This window comes from Ambystoma mexicanum, chromosome 6p (assembly GCF_040938575.1).
Source record: "Ambystoma mexicanum isolate Mex_15411 chromosome 6p, UKY_AmexF1_1, whole genome shotgun sequence".
NCBI lineage: Eukaryota > Metazoa > Chordata > Amphibia > Caudata > Ambystomatidae > Ambystoma > Ambystoma mexicanum.
Genome location: NC_090935.1, coordinates 892,571,068 through 892,589,956, shown reverse-complemented (window position 1 = coordinate 892,589,956; position 18,889 = coordinate 892,571,068). Strand labels below are relative to the sequence as shown.

The 18,889-nt window shown below is 44.4% G+C and overlaps 1 protein-coding gene across 2 annotated transcripts in view; it reads right to left on the bottom strand.

Moving 5' to 3' along the window:
- Positions 1–2,350: 2,350 nt before the first annotated feature.
- Positions 2,351–18,889, bottom strand: part of FEM1C (fem-1 homolog C) — a 90,623-nt gene continuing 74,084 nt past the window's right edge. For both annotated transcript variants that reach the window (XM_069625514.1, XM_069625513.1), the window contains exon 3: positions 2,351–4,889. In XM_069625514.1, the coding sequence (XP_069481615.1) occupies positions 3,580–4,889 (1,310 nt within the window). In that variant the 3' untranslated portion in view covers positions 2,351–3,579. The remainder of the gene's footprint in view (positions 4,890–18,889) is intronic.

The following is an 18,889-nucleotide window of genomic DNA, read 5'->3' as shown; positions in this document are numbered from 1 at the left end:
TGTAGGTGGTATTACATACCCCCTCACCAGGATTTTCACTTTGTATTCAGTTCCCCCACTGCATTGGCAAACCTGACCTTGGTTAACAAAGCTATACCCGAGATGAACTACCACTACTTTGTTTGCATTTCTTATTCAGACTTTAACTGGAATTGACTAAGTGTTTTTTTGTTCCCCAATCTCAAGCTGCACTAACTGTTCAGCCCTATGATTTGTTCTTAGTACTTTGTTAGGACAGGAACGCCTCTGTCCCTGCCCCCTTTTTTGCTATCACTACTTCTTGATTCCCCTTTTTCCTTGCTAATCATTCCACCGCTCTATCCGCTTGCTTCCCCTTCTTTCCTACACCACCACCCAGATTTAAACTTACATTTTTTGTGATCAAAGAACATGAATGTTTAAGGTGTGCGTTTATCCCTTTGTATAAACAAAGCTTCTGTTTTGATTCATACTACTGTTTTTTTGGGTTACATATACTGTAGGTCTGGGGTGAATACCACCAGGCAAAAGCCATTTTTAATTTCTGCTTGTGCAACAGGCTGTTGTCTTCCTTTGGTGGCCTCTCGGTTTGCTCAAGATAATTAGATGTGATGTACATTAATGCATTTATTGCAACAGTGGGTGGACAAGAAGAGGTTACAGAATAATACTAACCCATTTGCTTCAACACCCAGGGCACAGAAACACTCATTTTCTATGATTTGCAGTAACAGGGGGTGTTCAAAACACGTTTTTCCACTTAGATGAGTAGGGGGAACTCTTGGTCTCCGTTTTTTGACACAGACACACCAATGCAACATTTCGAATTGCAACTGGTCGCATATTGATACTACCAAAAAGTTCCTCAAATCTAGTTACATGAATATATTGGTTGAATTTAATCCCATGCAGCAACAGAAAGATGTTGTTTGGCGGAGGGGTTTCAAACACTGCAAGGGAGTTCACTTTCTCGCTACTTTTCTCCTTCTCCTTCTATTCACCTGGAAGATGTCTAAGATCAGCCGACAGGGGCACTCTGAATACTCCTGGGGCTAAGTATGTATCTAGGCAAGGTAAACCCTTCCCGGTGAAAGCAGTAGACATCTGGAACAAGCTGCCGATGGCATTACTGTTAGAAGCAAAGGAAGCAGCTTAAAACCTTGTTGTTTCAATGAGTAATAGAGTCCCTCCCTCGAGGATCTTAACCTAACTCAATGAAGAGAATGATGTGTTTTTTTTACTTCCTTGGTTCCCGTGCCCTGATGCCTGCGGGCTACCGGCGCGTAACAAGCAAGCACAAAAACATATGTACACTTAATCCCTGCAAGCAATGCAGACGCGTTGTGTATGCCTTAACCAGTAATGTTACAAGAAGTAAAGATTGCTGCAAAGTAGAGCAGACACTTCGGATTAAAACAAGTAATAAGTAGGTATTTTATTAATTTCACCTGTAGCCAACAAACCTATCCTCTCAGCCAGTGAGCGTAAATGAATACAAAAAAAAAAATAATAAACTTGATACAAAGGTTTTTTTACTTCTGGCAAAGTAGAAATGTTGGTAGTGAAATGCAAGGGTGGGGATAATTTCTAGAATTAGACATTACTTCAATGTATATTGCGTATGATGACAGTGTTCCTTCTGTCACAGTGCAACAGATTTATTTCAGGAAAAATCTCTTTAAGAACGCCTTAAAATTCAATATTTTACACAGAATATGCAGTGATGCTAGTATTCTCTCTAATTGTAGCAGTCTGGAAGAGAGTTCAAGCAACAAATGTAAAGTACAATAAAAAATAAATCCTAAGGAGTTTAATGCATGCATGGTAGTGAAATATTAAAGATCAGTGCAATATTTTCGCCAGTGGTCATGTGGGCTAGTGCAAAAACTAAGGTTAAGGCAGGACCCTGGTTCAGAACCATTAATACAGACTAAAAAAGGGCAAGTATACTGTTCACATTGGAGTGCTATGCTGTCCAGTTAGTAGTGGAAGAAAACACCATGTGAGGCATGTAGGAAAAGGTTCCATCAGAGGCATGGACAAAAAGTTCATTCAGGAATGTAGTTTGCCTCCCCCACCCAACACTAATGCCAATTGCATGCAGTGTCCTACTTTTATTTCAAGGTACCCAAGAGACCACGAACGCATAATACAAGCGACATTGAAAAAGCACAATTCTTACTCTAAAGTCAGGTGCCCATACCCCTGGAATTTCAAAAAGACAGACCCCGCCAGGCAAGGAAACAAAGGCAATCTTTTGTGATTTCCTAAACCGTGTGTAACATATATATGAACAAGTTAATGTTCTCCTTTGCATAGACTTCCTTTGTACATGATGCACTTCTAACATTTTAATAACAAATACGAGAACTTAAATTCAGAATATTTTAATTAAGACATGTGCTGGACTAATACCATATCGTTATTTGGAATCAATAAAGTGCTGTATTACAGTAACTACCTGAATCTCTTCACTAGTCCTTATGCTTTGTGAACTCTAAAAGAGCCCTTTCTGTTAGCGTGAACACAGACATTTGGATCCATAAAGCAAGATGGTAATGAAATACTAAATTTGCATCGAATAAGAAGCGGAACAAGGGCTAATGCATGCAAAACCTTGAAATGAAAAAGAAAAATGAAAACGAGGGCTGGTCACAATATTGGAGACTTTAAAAGGATCGCTCAAAGCATCATGACATGCTTGGGTTGTCCTGGCAATAAGAATATTATGTGCTAGTTTGATTTGTGTTTTTATTGTAAATTGTGCGACTACATTTCAAATTGAGCAAACTCTAGAACATCTAATCACACACTGAACTGTGTCAGCACAAGCAGGAGAATTGATTTGTAGTAAAAGTACCCTTCACTTAGCAATATAACGCATTCAAAGGACTTCAATTTGAGGAGGGAGACTGAATCAATTAGACAGTTTCCCCCAGGCTTAGCACACCATGTCAAGAATTCAATATAACGCCAAAATATTGTCAAAATGAAACCTTCCCGGAAAGCCTCAACAATACTCAGCAAAAAACAAGGTTTCAGTTGAAGTAGTTTAAACTGATGCATAGAAATATGCTGCCACACAACAGTCATGTCCGAGCCAGTGCATAGAGAAGGTAAAGCACTTATGGTAATTGCAACATCAGCACACCCATAAAGCACATACATATTAGCAATGGTCCATATAAACAAAATGAGGGATTAAAAATATAAGGGCAGGAGAAGGAAATAGCTTAACTGTATAAAATCTACAAACCAGCAAGGGGTGAATTGGAGTACCAACAAAGAGCAAGGAACAAAAAATTTAAAAAAGTCATTCACCAAAACAAAACAAAAACAAAGCATAAATAGGCCTTTGGCAAACAATTTTAAGAGTTAGAATATGGCATTACATTTCTGGTCAATTCACAAAATAGTGTATGTGGCATATTGATATTAGGTAGCAAATAATGCAAACTGATGCTATGTATGTCAGAGCCAATGTGTGTATGAGGCATCAAGCTGAACAAACGCTGGTGTATCTGATCAATAGTGCTCTAGTAATAAACAGTATGTCACCAACTCATACTTCTACAGTACCGAAGGATTCACAGGCAGCCATCATCTATGAAGCAGAACAAAGCCCTCCAATTTTTCAGGGATCTCTTCCTTGTAAATTATATTGTGTTTGACTATCACACGTGCAGCAAGACACTGTAGTGTGGTATGATTAATGGGCTGAATTAAATTCTTTGCAATCTCCTTTTCATCAAGCAAATCGCTCGCGGTTTGATTTTGCGAGTTTGTGGAGTCAAAATGTGAACCAGACTTGATAAGGAGGTTCATTATGTCTGGATGGTTGTTCAAGGCAGCTATATGAAGAGGGCTGTTATCATCGGCATCCCTAACGTTCACATCTGCCCCACATTCCACAAGAATTGCGGTCACTTGTAGCGAGGGGAATTTGCAAACAGGATAGCGCCCCACACATGTGGTGTTCTTGTCAACAGCAAGATGAAGTGGGCTGAAGTCATTCTTTCCTCTTGGATGGAGCTTGAGAAATCTATAGATGTTCTGCTTTTTTGTATGCTCCTGTTCTGGACTACAAGGGACTTTCTCCAACAAGCAGATTAAGTGCAAAATTATAGAAAGAGCTTTGTTCAACTGTATTTGGTCAGGGGGACACGGAGTTTGTTTAACAGCCCGATCTATTTCGAGGACGCTTTTGCACAGTATTCCCATTAGGTCATCAAATGTAACAGTGGTACCCAATAGGCCTTTTGCTCGGTCCTGCAACATAAAAGAAAACAGTTCTGCAAAAGACAGCAAACTACTGGCGGTCATTGGACTAAGAGGGTCTAGGTTGTTTTGTTGCATATCCAGTGCATATTTCCAAAGATTGATACATCTTTTGAAGTTTCCGGAGTCTGCATAAACAGCACCTCTGTACCTAATGTAATATGATGTATCTGGGTGAGAGGGACCAAGAATGCGTTCTCTGATCAACAGGGCCTGCATTCGCATCTCATCAGGGTCCGCAATGAGGTTGTCCAACTCTTCTGCAGTATTTACTTCCTTAGCATAATCGTAAGCCATCACCAACGTCTGTGGAACAGGTTTGCTAATTATGTTAGTCCGGTCACTGTACCTCATTTCCATTGCTCTTTTCCAATATTTTAAAGCACCCAAGAGGTCTCGTTTTTTGTCCACAAACGTGGCTCCTAGGAGCTCCAAGGCATTGATACGTTCTGTAGTGCTAGTCTTTGGGTGCTGTGTCAGAAAGTCCACAATGTTTGTGTGACCAGTCACGCTGGCTGAAAGTAAGGGTGTCATACAGTAACCATCCTTTTCCATTTTTGCTCCATACTTGAGAAGCATTTTCATGATTTCCAAGCTTCCAGATTCAGCACAGTCATGTAAAGCAGTGTTACCTACACAAAAATAAAAAAATAAGAATGTTAGGATGTAAAGATAAAATTAACAAACATTCGACAACCACAAATCTCCAAGTAGGAGGCTTAAAATGCACTTTCACTTGTTAAATTAATGGACTGCAAAAGGTTTAAACAGATGGACTCATACATTGTACACAATGAGCTGCATTCCACCATTCAAAGTATCGGATTTAGGAATGCGACAAGAACAAAAAAAAAACAAAAAAAACAGCATTGCATGGTCAAGTGGTCCTTGAAATGTACTCCCAGCAACCACACAATCATAGTGGGCGCAAACATTTTAATTAGTGATCGCTTTAACCAGTAAGCCAGACCTCCAGTACCTGGTGGATTTGGAAAAATGACCAATTATAAAACGATCTTAACTATGCATCTCGAGGTACAGAGTTAACAATCAAAATGTCATACAGTTTTGCAGTAGGGTATCATATGCAGCTGTTTTTTTTAACTAAGGTGCACAGTCACCTTTCTATGGCCCACTGTGCCCATCACAATGTATCAAAGTTAAGGCCCGCACCCCGCCACCCACTCCCCAGCAGTCATTTGTTACCTCTGCACTATTGATATCTGCACCAGGGCGGTCCACTTCCCCTCCACACATCGGCATACCCAGACTCATGTTCAACCATCCTACTTCACCAATGCCATGGCAAGCTGAGAGAAGGTTAGTCACATTAAGTGGTTTCGTAGAATGGAGTGTAAGAAAGCCAGATCGATAAGAAAGGGAATTGTTGGCAAAACCTATAGAAGCTTGGGTAAAGATAACCAGTTTAATAAGGAAGGAGATAAACAGGGCGATAGCATGAGTAGAAGACTCAATTGAGCGTTACTTGAAAATGGTTAAGACAACTGCAGGTTTAAAAAGGAAAGCAAACGATCAAAAATTAGTCCAATAAAGGGGAAAAAACTTGTGTTTAAGGGAAGGAATGGGGCAAAAGGGGAGGCATTAGGGTGGTTATGTGAAATGTAGCAAGTAGTGCCAGAAATAGAAAGGGAGGAGAAAGGGCAAGTTGTAGATGTAGAATTAGGAGTAGGAAAAGACAGAAGGCTCAGGGAGTGTAGAATGAGAATTAGAAGTTCAAACGGGTGGCATGAATAAGGGGGAAGGGAAAGAATAAGATGAGATATTCTTTTTTAGTAGAGCATAAAGTAGAATCATACAAAAGAAAATAAAGATCCAAAGAGGATTTAGATTTCCTCCAATGTTACTCAGCATGGTGAGAAAAGTCCAAAGGAAAAGTAGGTATGGCATTACCCAGGGTTGAGGTGGTTTGCAAGAAGGATGAAATGGGTGAGCAGGATAGAGTGAAATAATTTTAGAAAGATCAGAATTGAGAGGGTAGGGCAGAGTCAGCAAAGAGACAAAAGAGGAGGGTGCTGGAGAGAGTTTGAAAGAACTGAGGAATACTTGAAGCAGCCTAGATTGTGTTGAGTGCATTTCTCAGTGGGATGAGGAATAAGGGGGAAATGCTTTGAGAAGAAGCGTAGAATAAAAAAGGTGATATTCAAACTTGTATTAACACTCGAGTCCAGTCTAAGGGCTGGGCCAGGATTCAATCCAGTGTTGCTCTGTGTTGCATTGCTTCCGAGACAAATGCGTTGCCCCCACGCTATCCTTCAGGCCTATAGGAGAAAAATGGTGATTGGGTGATCAGAGTCAGAAAAATGATAACACGAGACGAGTGAGAAGTAGGATATCGCAAAAGAGGATTGGAGTAAAGGTAGGAAGGGCAAAGATGCACTGATAGTTAAGAGATGGCGGGTAAAGTCACCAAGGAGAAAGAAGGGGATATAAAGAAGAAAAGAAAGCAAAGACACCATCCAGGTCATCAAAAAAGGAACATAGTGGGTCTGGCCGATGATCGATTACTAGAAAATCCAGAGGCAATTGTTTAGTAGGGAGAAAAAAATAAATACTTGATGAGTAAGAGGACAATACAGGCGAATAAGCAACAAAGGAAAAGGATAGGCTGGTACAACCACCTCTACCCATAAACCAGAGCACAGACAAATACCATTCTACAGGAAATAAGAGGCAGGAGTTGTAGTGTTAACAGGTGAGATCCAGGTTTCAATCATGCTTAATTATAAGTTTAGTCAAAAGAAGGCAATGAGCACTAGATGCGATTGGCCTACTCAACTCATGCTCCGTTTTTAACCAATCAAGATTAGGATATTGGAGCGTGGATCTAGCTTCAGGAAGCAACGGAGCACTTTAAAATCAGAGGGGGGAGAAACAGTGAGGCAAGCAGAGAAAAAGGAGCAGGGAGCTAACCGGTGAGGGTGGGCAATTGGCAACAAGGGATCTACAAACAGTGGGGAGCACATCAGTGAGTCACATGTAAGGAGGGGTGTGCAGTGTGTGGACCTAGGTGTTGAGAAGGAGCCATTCCTTGAAAAGTAAGGTTTTGAGCTCTTTCCTAAACTGTAGAAATGATGGGGCAAGTCTGATGTTGACTGGGAGGAGGTTCCAGAATCTTGGGAGTATAGACAGGTTTTTCTGACACTTTATTTATTTTATTTTTTAGACATTAATTATGCTCACATATTCTCTGTCTAATTTCACATTTGGTCTTACCAATATAGAGTAGTAGAGTAGTCCACATGGGCACTTAATCCCATAAATGGCCCACTGTGTTTTGCAGTTGGTTAAGGTCTTAAATTGTCAAGTCAGGTCATATAGGGCGATGTATTTCATGTCTTTCGAAGGGGGGCAGACTGCGACTGCATCTGAAGTGACCTGGCGGAATGGCCCATAAGGTGGTCTGAGAAGGTGGTGCTGCCTGTGATGTTCATACTTTTACTTTGAGTTATAACAGACAGAGGGCTTCAAGTCTTACGTATACTGTGTTGGACCTGGATATGCTAGAGCTTAATTCATTCAGCTGTGTAACACACTAAGGCTGGTTACATTCACAGCAAAGTTGTCCCACGCTAACGATTGCCTTGATTACACTTACTGTTTTGCCCAGGAAACAAGGGCCTACTAATGTTATCTGCTGCCACTTTTAAGTCTGATGGACGTCAGACTGACTGTTGTAGCAGTACATTTTTGTAAAAAAATTGAGTGCAGTCTTTTACATCGAAATTTGTTTTTTAGGGCCTTGTTAAGAAGTTCGCGCGAGCTTGGACCGCTGTGTTAATCCCCAAATTCTCTTTATAGTGTAGAATGTAGTCGCTGGGTCTGGAATTTAATGTACTTTTTCGATGAATAATTTCTTGGTTTTGTTTTATATGAATTGTGTGATGCGATTATGCTTTCATGGTTTTTTTATAGCTGAATAAAGCTATGTTTGACAAGTAACAGTATACACCGCTAAAGCTTAAGTTATTCAAGTTCTGCCTTTCGATTGCCGTTTCTTCATTCATTATGAAAATTACGCCCTCCACCTTGAAAACTGTTACAACTACATAACTAAAATAATTCATGTGGGTGTGGAAAGTACATCTAGTGGCCCAGGCAGCACAGATGTGCTCTGCAGAAGATCTAGAAAACACTGTTGCAAGAACAGATCAGGCTGCATAGAACTCGTAGTTTTTCCATGGTATAAGAAAATAGGTTTGTGGTCTCTTAAAAGTGCTTGTACTTATCAAAGGGCAAAACATCTGAGCAGGAGTGAGCAGCAATCAGATTCAGAGTCACCTGTGTGCTTTTGGACACTTGGCCGCAGGTACGTCCGAATAGACACCTAGCAATTATAACGCATAATAGGACGCACAATGGATAACTAAACAAAAAAGGGTGGACGTCCCACAGAACAGAATCCAATAAATATCTTAGTCCTTAAATAAGGTTGGGTTTTTTTGCCGTACAAATTAGTATCATTAGGGTACAAAATGCATTCCATGCCTTTTTGTATTGCGATATTGGTGTATCTGAAGGATATCATACATCCTATCAAAAGAAGTTAAATAGTCAATTCGTGATCTCTTTAAAAAGAAAGTTACTCACTGTAGTGACCACTAAAATCCCAGCCCATAACCCCCGCCCCCTTTCCTCCATACAGATGGGATACCTCATCCCACGGGGCTGGTGACAGCCTTTTTTGCACTGCACGCAGGGCATGCCGGGGCTTGCTTGCCTGCCCCCGCTGACTCTGCCCATATGCCTCGCTCGCCAGTCTTTTACCCGAATGTCAGCTACAAAGCATCACTAACCCGATTTAGCTGGTTGGTGGATGGATGGAGGGAAGGGGACTAGCGACCTGGAATACAGTAGTATCTACTGTGAGTAACTTTCTTACTCCTATGTCCCATCCGCTTTCCTACATAGTAATGGGAGATTATGTAGCATGCCCAACTCACGGGTGGAGGGGACTAACTAGGAGCCAACAAGTTTTTCAAGACTGCCTGACCAAATCTAGGGTCAGACCTGAAACTGCTATCCAAATAATCGTTCTGCAAAAAGCTTACTGCGTGGGCCATGTAGCAGCCTTGCTGAGGACGTCTCACGGAACGGGACCCCGTCGGGACCCCGCCCCCTTTAGTCTCACCGGTTCGGAGTTCCAAAATCAGATGGGATACTGCAGCAAAGTTAGTCTGAGGGTGCAGTTGTGGCTTCCTTCAGTTTGGCCAAAACTCGGGGTCAATAAGTCGGAAGGCATAGAGGAACACAGTTGTCCAGGAAATGTTTAGCACGTCTCCAGGAGAGTGTGCTGCCCCGAGAGGTGCAGCAAAAACGTCTTGTTCCGGCTCGTTGTGAAGATTGGGTGCAGAGCCAGGGGATTGATCTCATCAGTCGTGTATGGCATGGTGCATCCAGCCGAGGAGATCCGTTCCTTCGTTTAGAGCCCAGACAAGATGGACCGCCCTGAGCAGTACATTGTGTGCCAGGGCCCATTCTCAGATCGATGAAGCAAGCTGACAAAGGAGGGGAGGAGGATCTCATACCCCCCTTGCTTATTTGTATAGGACATCGCTGTCGAGCTGTCCTTTTGAACCAGGACCTATTTTTGGCAGATTGTCATCAGGAACACTAGCAAAACAAAGAATATTGCTTGTAATTGCAATGTATTTATGCCATTTAGGATTGTGATGATTGGCCCTGGCTCACCTCCATCTTTCAGCAAAGCATGTGGATCATGTTGGTAGGGATACAAGGGCTGTTTCCCCACCCCCACCCCCACCGTGGTGTCCTAAAACAAAAGTTTCCGACGACCTTCCGTATTGTGCCCAGTGACAGGTGAGCAAAGAACCTCAGACCAACAACCGGAAGGCACCGCCATGCCCTCGGTGGAAATGCTACCACTAGCTCTCAACCCTCAGGCGGCTGCCTGCTGTAAGAACCCAAAGAGTCCTCGACCCAGAGGTCTGTAGCTACTCCAAGAGGCCCCCGAAGAGCCCTCAGTTAGCAAGATGCTTCGCAGAGCCCTCAACCTGTGGGTCAGTATTAGCCTACACGGCCTAAGAGCTGCCTCCGTTAGGCACCAGGATGTTGGTTGAATCCAAAGTTTCCTGGCTGGACGAAGCCCGGAAAAGCTAGTCATCCAGGAAGGGGTAATACCTGGATCAGAGCCGTAATGAGCTTGCCACAAATGACACGGCCCAAATATTGAGAATGGTGCCTTCCAATGGAGAACTGGTGGAATTTCTGGTGTGGTTCCCTGTGATATGCTTAACAGCATGCAGTGGACCAGATCTGGTTGGTCATTGCTTTTTTGGATCAGTGAGCTTAGCCGCAGAGTGGCCACTGAAGAACCCTTGGGAGCAGGTTTTGACCGCTTCCTACTGTGGCCGCTGGCAGAGTGCTCCCAGTTTGTTGCCTTCCTATCTTGGTAGCCCCAAAAGCCGCCAAGGACTTCTACCTTGAGTCTCTGGCAAAGGAATGCTGAAAGGGTGACAGGATAGTATTTGTGAGGAAGGCCAGGGATTTGGCTGTCTGCGTGGCAGTCTTGAGCATATTGCGTTCCTCATCCATGGAGTGAAACAGATCTTGGCTGTCAACGGGGAGATGATGCAATCCTGTACCTCCAGTGCAAATATGGCGGCGTGCTTCCAAGCTACTCCAATGTCTGCACCCACTGCCATTCCACGACTAGCTGTGTAGATATTGTGAAAGGATGACTTGAGCAGATCCTAAGCCACCGTCTTTGCTTCTGACAACACAGACTTGAAGGCCTGTTGCTTGTACAGTGGCAAGTATGGCAAGAAATCAGCCAGCTCTTTCCAAAGTTTTCCATTACCCGCTGCTAGCAAGGCATCAGCATTGGCCTTTCTTTGAGGCAGTAGAATAGACCTTCCCATAAGCCTCAAGGAGCTGGTCTTTCTTGCTCAAGAGGGCCGTAGACAACACTGTGGCACCAGAGCCCGAAACAGCACGGACCAACACCACCACAGATGATTCAGGTGTGGTTGTGAAGCTAAGCACAGCTTTTCAGACGGAAGGGGTCGGATTCTGGTCTGCAACTTTGTGTTCGTCGGCAGAAGGGAGTGAGGCTTCTCCCACAAATTTAAACTCTCAGAGGACATCCTCCTTTGACTGCAACCTTGATCTGCTTGGGCAGCAGAGGGCCTCTAACAGTATGCCGGCCTCTGGCTAGGGATATTCTGCCAGAGGCACACCCAGGAAGTCAGCCAAGCATATTGATGGAGCAAGGGACCTCCTTCTCCAAGTCGGTATCAGCACTAGTGTCCTGAACATTGTCAGTAATGGCTGGGGTTCCCTCCTTGGCTTCTCTGCTGGTGGAGCGCGGCCTTTGAAGCCTCCAATGTTGGTGCAGCATCACCAGCAGCTGCTGAGACTAGTTCAGGCTCAGATGTGGCAGAGACAGTGCTTGTGTACCTAGAGGGGGCGGGACAGAAGTGGCAGTGGAGGAAGTAGTGCTGCTGGTGGGGCAGGCCCAGGAGGCACTATAGGTTGCGAAATGCACTCCCTTATATGCCCTTTGAAATATTCCGCCAAAGTACCAGATCTCATGAGTCTAACTTACCAAAAATCTGTCCTCTTGTGCTGCCATCGCAGATGACTAGTTTGTAAGGGGTCCAGTGCAGGCATCCTATTGAGTGGTGCTGCAGCGACCCAGTACAGTTGCTGCGGCCGATAATCCCATGAGGACGGTGGCTCAGCACCATGCTCTGCCGAACGCCATGCAGTCCGCGGTAAAATGATGCACGAGACCGTTGGCGGTAAGACAATTGGTGACTTAAGTCCCTTGGAGTTGGGTCTGGATGCCAGTTTGCCCGGGGACAAAGATGCGGGAAACCACCCAGTTGCCACACTGTTTCTGCTGAGGGACTGGAGCAGTCGAAGAGCGGCCCTTGGCCCCACATGTTTTCTGCCCAGCAGGCACCATTTTCTTGAGGGCCACCATTTTGGACTTCGAAGAAAGGCTGTGGCCGCCCGCCATTTTAGGGCTGAATGCATGGCGTGTTTTGGTAGGGACACGTGTTCCTGTCTGCCCAACGTGGCACCCTGAGGCAAAGGTCTGTTGGCACTCGGGCTGTAGGCCGGTGACGGGAACTGTTGGAATTTTGGACCAATGTCCAGACGACACCACCACACTCAGATTTTTCCACCGGCAACTCTCGCTCCTACAGGCTGTCGTCTGATACCAGACCTCAAGGTGTCAACCCGGCAGTCGGTAGCTTTTCCAATAGGCCCAAAAGAGCCCTCAGCCGGTATGCTGCTAAAGGGCCTCGTAGAGCCCCGGACCAGTGGGTTGGTACTAGCCTTGCCGGCCTCTGGGGGGTAACTGTAGTATGGTCCAACAGATCCCTCACGCCAAAAAAGAACCCTGGAAAGTAGCCAAATGGGCGGGGTACGTGTAAACAAATAGAACTTACCTGATCAGGGCATGAAGATAGCCGACCTTCCGAGCACCCACGAAATCCATAATCCGTCACAGAAGAGTCTCCGAACAGGTCCTGCCACTGACTTAAGCAGTGTTGCAATGCCCAGGAACAAAGTGATGCACAGGCTGAACAGGATTCCCCCCTCCCCCCCACTGGTGGGAATAGCCCAAACACAAGAGGCAGAAGCTGGTTATGAGCGTCTGATGAAGGTAACTTCCTGCCAAAAACAGCCGCAGGAACAAAAAACAATTATCAGCTGCAACAAGGGTACGATGGTGAGGTAGGTCACTGCAGCAAAATAAAAATATGGAAAGTAGCAACAGTCCAGCGGTAAAAAGGACTGGCGAGCGAGGCATATGGGCAGAGTCAGCTTGGGCGCCCCCCTCAACCCCCCTCCCCACCCCCCAAGCCCAGTACACACTGCATGCCTCTAAAGGGAAAGTCTTATGTTCCAAAAAAAAAAAAGGCTTTGTTCCGCCCATGGGACCAGGTATCCTATCAGTATGAAGGCAAGGGGACGGGATGCAGGAATATTTATCTATCATACATTACTTACCATAATCTTATTTCTGATTTTTTATTGGCTTAGATTCACATGTTATGCATAGGCCGACATCTGGTGGTAGTCGCAAAGTACTGCACGACTCATTTTGTTTTTGAAAATCGAAAAGCGACGTTGACAGGGCGTTTGTAATACTATCCCCAGTGTGATGTCTATTGTACCCATGGTCCTTCATGCATCGGGGTCCCTCAAATGGTTTGGGCGAGCACAAGATAAATAAAAAAAAAATCTAAGCACCTTCAACTCCAGGATGAGAGGAAGGGCGAGTGCACGTGAATCCAAGTACATCCAAGCAACAGAAATACTATTATGGTGAGTAATGTGTGCCTTCTGGAGGCTTGTAGATCTGTTTTAATATCGCTTGTCCCACCTGTGAATCTGCTTTAGAGAGTGTGCATAGGCAGTAATGCCAAGTATAGGTATGACTGGAACTAAGTAGCTGCTTGAAAATTGCATCTAAAGGAACAATTACAATGAATGTTTAAGTAACCCCTGTGCCTCGGGTACAGTGGGCTCCTGTCTTTTTTTGTTGTTGGATGGAGTAGCAAAGCTGGACGCATTTCACTATCCACCTTGAGATAAGAGACAGGATTTCTTTCTCTGCCAATTGCTATGGAAATAAAGTGGATTGTTTTCCTTAGCGGTTTAGTTTTGATTAGCTAGTACATGACCACCCTCCTTACATCTAGGGTATGGAGGCTTTCTTCTGTCGAATTTGTATGTTGAAAAAAGCTGCCGAAACACTCAGGGAAACCGATTGGTTATACTTTATCCTGAAGTGTTATTTTAATATGTTTTTAACACACATGAACACTTCGTGGGGTCCATCTTTTAGCATGGGAACTGGTAGTTATTCATGTGGCATTTAATGGGTGGCCTCAGATTATCTTTTCTTCTGGAGTAGCCCTCATAACATATGCAGACTGCTATCCTTCGGAGTGGGGTGTGCGGATCTTCTGCCCATAAAAAAGTGGGGGCGGAGATTAGTGTCTGGGTAGGACTTGGGGCCACATTTCAAAGAGGAACTATTTCGTAGGTCATGGGACCTTTTTTCTTTTATTGACCTTCGTGCAAAGTGTGTGGACCCCAAGTGATGGATCACTCTTGTGATTGCTGAATAAAATACTAAAAATTGGGTTATTTCGGCCCAACCGTTATCACCTTCTCCTTTCAGGTGGTCTTGTTTGGTTATATTTTTGTTTTTTTCTGGCTTTTCTTAAGGTTGTTGTTCAGGGTTGCCTTTGTAATATACTCTACTTCGTCCTTTGCCACTTGGATCGTTTTTAGTACAGGAGTCCGTGGTATAATGGTTTTTCTTGGGGAGAAACTTCTTCCATAACACAATATGTTGTTTGGTCTTTGTTCAGAGGGGTATCCGGATTGATTTCCTGGGATATCTTTGGTTTTAAAAAAGAGGTTGACCGGTTTTGAGGATTATTTTTTCTCATCTTCTTCAGGACCGTGGTTTTTGGCCTGTCTTGATAAGATCAGGAAAAGGATGAGGTCAGAGGAGCCGTCATCCCATCTACCTTCCGTGTAGCTCGGAAGGTAGATGGGACAACAACCTTAAGAAAAGCCAGAAAAAACTAAAATATAACAAAACAAGACCACCTGAAAGGAGAAGGTGATAACGGTTGGGCCAAAATAACCCAATTTTTTGTATTATTTTATTCAGCAATCACAAGAGTGATCCATCACTTGGGGTCCACACACTTCGCACGAAGGTCAATAAAAGAAAATAGGTCCCATGACCTACGAAATAGTTCCTCTTTGAAATGTGGCCCCAAGTCCTACCCAGACACTAATCTCCGCCCCCACTTTATGGGCAGAAGATCCGCGCACCCCACTCCGAAGGATAGCAGTCCGCATATGTTATGAGGGCTACTCCAGAAGAAAAGATAATCTGAGGCCACCCATTAAACGGCACATGAATAACTACCAGTTTCCACGCTAAAAAGTGGACCCCAACAAAGTGTTTGTGTGTTGAAAAAAGCTGGACATTGATTTACATGGAACTTTGAAATTGACTAAGTGAAAATCTAGGATGGGTTCTAAGAACCACCTTGTCTTTATGAATGAGAATGACGAAATCTTGGACAGAGTGCCAGAAGTTCACTGACTCGTCTTATAAAGTGATCGCCACTAGAAAGATAGTCTTGTAAATCAAGTGTTTTAGACTGGTTTTGGGCATTCATTCAACAGGTGGACCCATGAGTTTTGAGAGTCCAACATTGAGGCCCAACCAGGTGGTGGATTTGAAATGGGAGTATATAGTCCTTTAGCTCCTTCCATGAACACTTTGATTCCATGCTTTGATGTTTGGTACCTTCCACCAGAATACGTTGTTTTGAGATTGGTGTAAGCAGTGCTGCCAAGTGTACCCCGAGAATTAAAGACTAGCCCAGAGTGTAGAAGATAAAGCATATAGTGGACTATGTGCGAGGGAGAACAGTCAATAGGATTGATGTTGCGTGATTTGCACCAAATGCCAAACCTTTTCCATCAGTGTCTTGCATTAGGCTTCCGTGCTTCTTAAGATGTCAATACACCTTTGTGAACGGATTAAACATTCAAAGACTAGGACTTCAGGAGCCAAGCTGACGAGGTCATAGTTTGAGGGTATGGATGGAATGTCGTCCTCCTTGTGTTGGGACAGCATGTTGAATGGGCACGGAAGCTTGATTGGTTTGCACATTACTAGTTTGTGTAGATTAATGTTTATTTGTAACGCACTCCCCAACCGCTCTGTCGGTTCTGGAAAGGGAAGAAGGTAGGAAGGTTAGGGCTGAGTAGGAGAAAGGCAACAGAGCGAGGGATGTGCTGCTGGCAGCCTCAGTTCAGTTTGCACAGTTCGCTGAGCTTAGGTGTGCTTGTTGGTTGTAGTATATTTTGTTGTTGCAATGTGAAGTGTGTGGTTTGTTGTGCTTAGAGGCATAGTCTTGTTTAGTTAGAGTTTGAGATGTGTTTGGAGCGGGGTGAGAATGTTTAGTGGGGTTGGTTAGTGGCATCGCTATTTAGAGGTGACACATGCTAATCTTCACAATCCTGTCTAGATGTGGCGCAATGCGAATCTTCACAATTAGGTCTAGCCGGGACACTGGCCTATATATACACACACAATTTCATCTGGACTAGCTAGCACGGAGTATATTCTACCTAGTTGTGAGCTATTGCTAACTAATAGTTATCTTGATGCGAGACATGGCTGAGCAGCACAATTCACAACTCAGTGAGTCTATGTGGGGTGACAATTGCAGAATGGAAGTTAACTTTATTTGGTGGTGGGGATGAAGAGGTGGGCTAGTTTTGTGGTTGCAGAGATAGCTGTGCCCCAGTTATGTTGATTTATAACGCACACCGATACCACCCAAGGGCAGACTCCAGGCACTCACGTGGCTCTGCAAGAAAGAGGAAAACGTTGGTTAGTGAGGGAAGAATGATAGGATAGGTCAGAACCAGGAGAAACTGGAGTCTGTATGCATTGGCTTGTTGTGTCTGTGGTGAAGGTCCAGTGTCCAGAGTAGTTAGTTTTAACTGTGCTGTTTGTGTTAGGGTATAGGTTTGCTAGACCAGTGGGCATGTATTGTGTGTTTGAGGAGGTAGAAGTGAGTGGTTAGTGCTCTGGCTACTCGCTAAATTCTTCTGTGTGGCTAATCTACACAGTCCTATCTGATTTGACAAACGACTACTCTCCATAATTCTTCGAAGTGTGACACATGGCTAAACTTCACCTGGACACAGTGTGAACTCCTAAATTGAAGGCACAACAGTAAGTGCAAAACACCTAGATTTGAGGTATCTGGATAGAGGGAGAACGCCCAAGTATGGGACACAACACTAAATAACACCACTGAACGGTACCCGTTACTAGCTAGCTAATTTTGATATGCTAGGTTGTGTAGGTATTAAAGAGGGCTTTTCGGATTACAGCGATTGCTGAACTCCCCACTTACACTTATCTCGTCAGTGGCTGATGGTTGTGTTGACGGCTGGCTTCTCAGGCGAACACTACAAACACGGCCTGGAGCTGCTACTTTGGGAGCTGCCCTTAGCCGAAGGGGCTGCACGAGCAATGGGCTGCTCTAGCGGGTGTAGTTAAGAGCCCATCTCCTGGAGGGCAACAACCAATCACAGGCACTGGGCAGGGGAGAGGTCACACCGGTGCAGCAGAAAAATGGAAAAAGTCCAGAAGGTAAGTGGAAATGGCTACCAGGAACAGAGGCAGAGACACCCAGAAACAAAGTACTACCCCCAGGGACTGCACCCTCTAGATACAGGCCAGCTCAGAAAATGGGGTCGGAGGACACAAAGCACAGGATAAACCCAGAATAGCACAAACTACTCATAAACGATTGAAAATCCCCCCCCCCCCCCACACACACTAACCCCTCCACAGGAGCACATGAAACAGGCCCAAAACAGATTAAAAATCAATTTACAACTACTCACTGAGCATCAAGCAACCCCTAAAACTGCTGCTCAAGTGGTTTACTTAAAGGATGGTTCTAGAGTGTGGAAACCATTGTTGAGCTCACATTGGAGCCATTTGGATCAAGAGTGACTTGCTTTTGGTGCATCTTGTGAACTATTTTGTGGAAAAGCGTAAGCAAATTTCCCAGACCAACTCATCCACAAGGCATTTCCCTTGGATCCTGGTGGGGAAACCTGGATGCAAAGTCTGGGCATTGTGAGTTTTGCTTTGTTGCCAATAGGTCTAGAGGTAGATTCCCTCATTGGGTGAAGATCTTGTTTAGGTACTAAGTGAAAAAAATAGTTTAAAAAAAATAAATAAACCAAACACATTGGGTTAGAAATACCGCACAGAGCGGTCTTCCTAAATCGAACTGTCACATTCGTGCAGGCACATCGGGACCAGGAAGAGCCATCGCGGGAGACCAGGTAAATGTCTGTGCGAGTGTGCGTTTACATGTGTGTGGGTGTGTTGCGTGTTCGAGTATAGTGAGTGGGGTATGCTTAGGTGGATAGGGATGCCGAGGGAATTTGGGGGCTGAACCCACCCCTCCCCCGATTACAGACATCTCGCAAGCAAGGTTGGGGGGGGGGGGGCTGCAAAGGGTTCTCAAATGTTTGCATTTTACGAGCCCCCTAAAAATCGGCTGAAAAACAGTCTTTTTGCTAGGCGACCTACAAAGCAAAAATACAACATAGAACCATTGTTTAAAATAGCTGTGTGCATTTGCCACTCGTGTTCTGCGGGTAGCTGTGGACTTCTGCTTTAAGGGTCTGCTAGGTAAAAGTTGCATTCGAGAGACCACTACCAAATCTTTTGGGCTAACCGGGACAGACTTCGAGTGAGTTGGGCCTGGTTTGTTGAGCTAGAACATTGCAGTGGTGCCGTCTGAGTATTAGAATGGTCTGCCTTCCCAAGTGTTGCTGGAATGCTTGTAGAGCTTTGAGGACTGCTACAGTTCTAGTAAGTTGATATGGTTTTATGTTGTCCATGTCCACACGCCATGTGCATTGTGATTGCGGTAATGCGCTCCGCATCCTGAGGAGTGAGGCGTCTGTTGTGAAAGTGGCCTGTACTGATGGGTTTGCGAAAAAGTGTCCCTTTAACAGGTTTTGTCCACTGGCGTAAAGCTTGTACCAAAGTGTGTGAAAC